General features: G+C 48.7%; 1 protein-coding gene across 1 annotated transcript; it reads left to right on the top strand.

Annotated features, from left to right (window-relative positions):
• The first annotated feature begins 405 nt into the window (after positions 1-405).
• LOC130998766 (uncharacterized) lies at positions 406-1,069 on the top strand. Its single transcript, XM_057924172.1, has 2 exons — positions 406-513; positions 641-1,069. The coding sequence occupies exons 1-2, from the start codon at positions 406-408 to the stop codon at positions 1,067-1,069; spliced, it is 537 nt and encodes a 178-aa protein (XP_057780155.1).

Here is a 1,069-nt window from a genome sequence, read left to right as displayed (position 1 = left end):
TTGATCTCTGTGTTGAGATTTCAAAAAATAGCCTATAGGTGTATTTTCCCCCCATACACCTATTCGAGACCCTCCGGACCTAACATCGTGATCCCGTTTATGGGCCACAATTCTTCTGACGTCGTTTTCGCATGAGCCGGTCGTTATTTCTACGCATTGTGAATGCGCTAGAAGTCGATACTTTCAACAACGTTCCGATGCTTGTGGCCGCTTCGATTTCTCTCCGATCCAGAAGTGCACGGCCGCAATTCGACAATTGGCGTACGGCACTGCTGCTGATTGTTGTGATGAATACCTCCGTATAGGAGAGACGACGGCGTTGACGTGCCTGAAGAAATTTTGTAAAGCCGCTATTCATATTTTTAGCGGCACTTATTTGAGGAGGCCAACAACTGCCGATGTTCAATGACTCACTGCAATGCACGAAGCCAAACATGGATTCCCGAGAATGTTGGGGAGCCTAGACTGCATGCATTGAGGATGGAAGAATTGCCCAGTGGCTTGGCATGGCACGTACACTTGAAGGGATCAAGGCGAGCCAACAATTATACTAGAGGCCGTTGCTTCACAAGATTTGTGGATCTGGCACGCCTTATTCGGAGTCGCTGGCTCAAACAACGACATCAACGTACTCCACCAGTCCACGCTGTTCAATGACGTTTTATCGGGCACTGAAGCGGCGGTGCACTTCGTCGCCAACAATGCTCACTACACTAGAGGCTACTACTTAACTGACGGCATCTATCCTGATTGGCCGGTGTTCGTCAAAAGCTTCCAGTTTCCAAACGATGAGAAGAAGCGGAGGTTTAAGTTGATGCAAGAAGCTGCAAGGAAGGATGTGGAACGAGCTTTCGGTGTTCTTCAGGCTCGTTGGGGTATTATCAAAGGTTCGTCTCGTCTATGGAAGCAGGAGCACATGAGCGCTATCATGTTTACGTGCATCATATTGCACAACATGATAATCGGGGATGAAGGAGAAACCGGTGCAACTTTTGATGGAGACGGCAGTGAGGGATCAAGTTCCCTTCCTCAGACACAGTCGACTATATGGCCCGGAGTGCAAGCTTGA

The sequence above is a fragment of the Salvia miltiorrhiza genome, chromosome 8, assembly GCF_028751815.1.
Source record: "Salvia miltiorrhiza cultivar Shanhuang (shh) chromosome 8, IMPLAD_Smil_shh, whole genome shotgun sequence".
Lineage (NCBI taxonomy): Eukaryota > Viridiplantae > Streptophyta > Magnoliopsida > Lamiales > Lamiaceae > Salvia > Salvia miltiorrhiza.
Note: the sequence above shows the minus strand (reverse complement) of the source record. Positions and strands in the feature narration are given on the sequence as shown.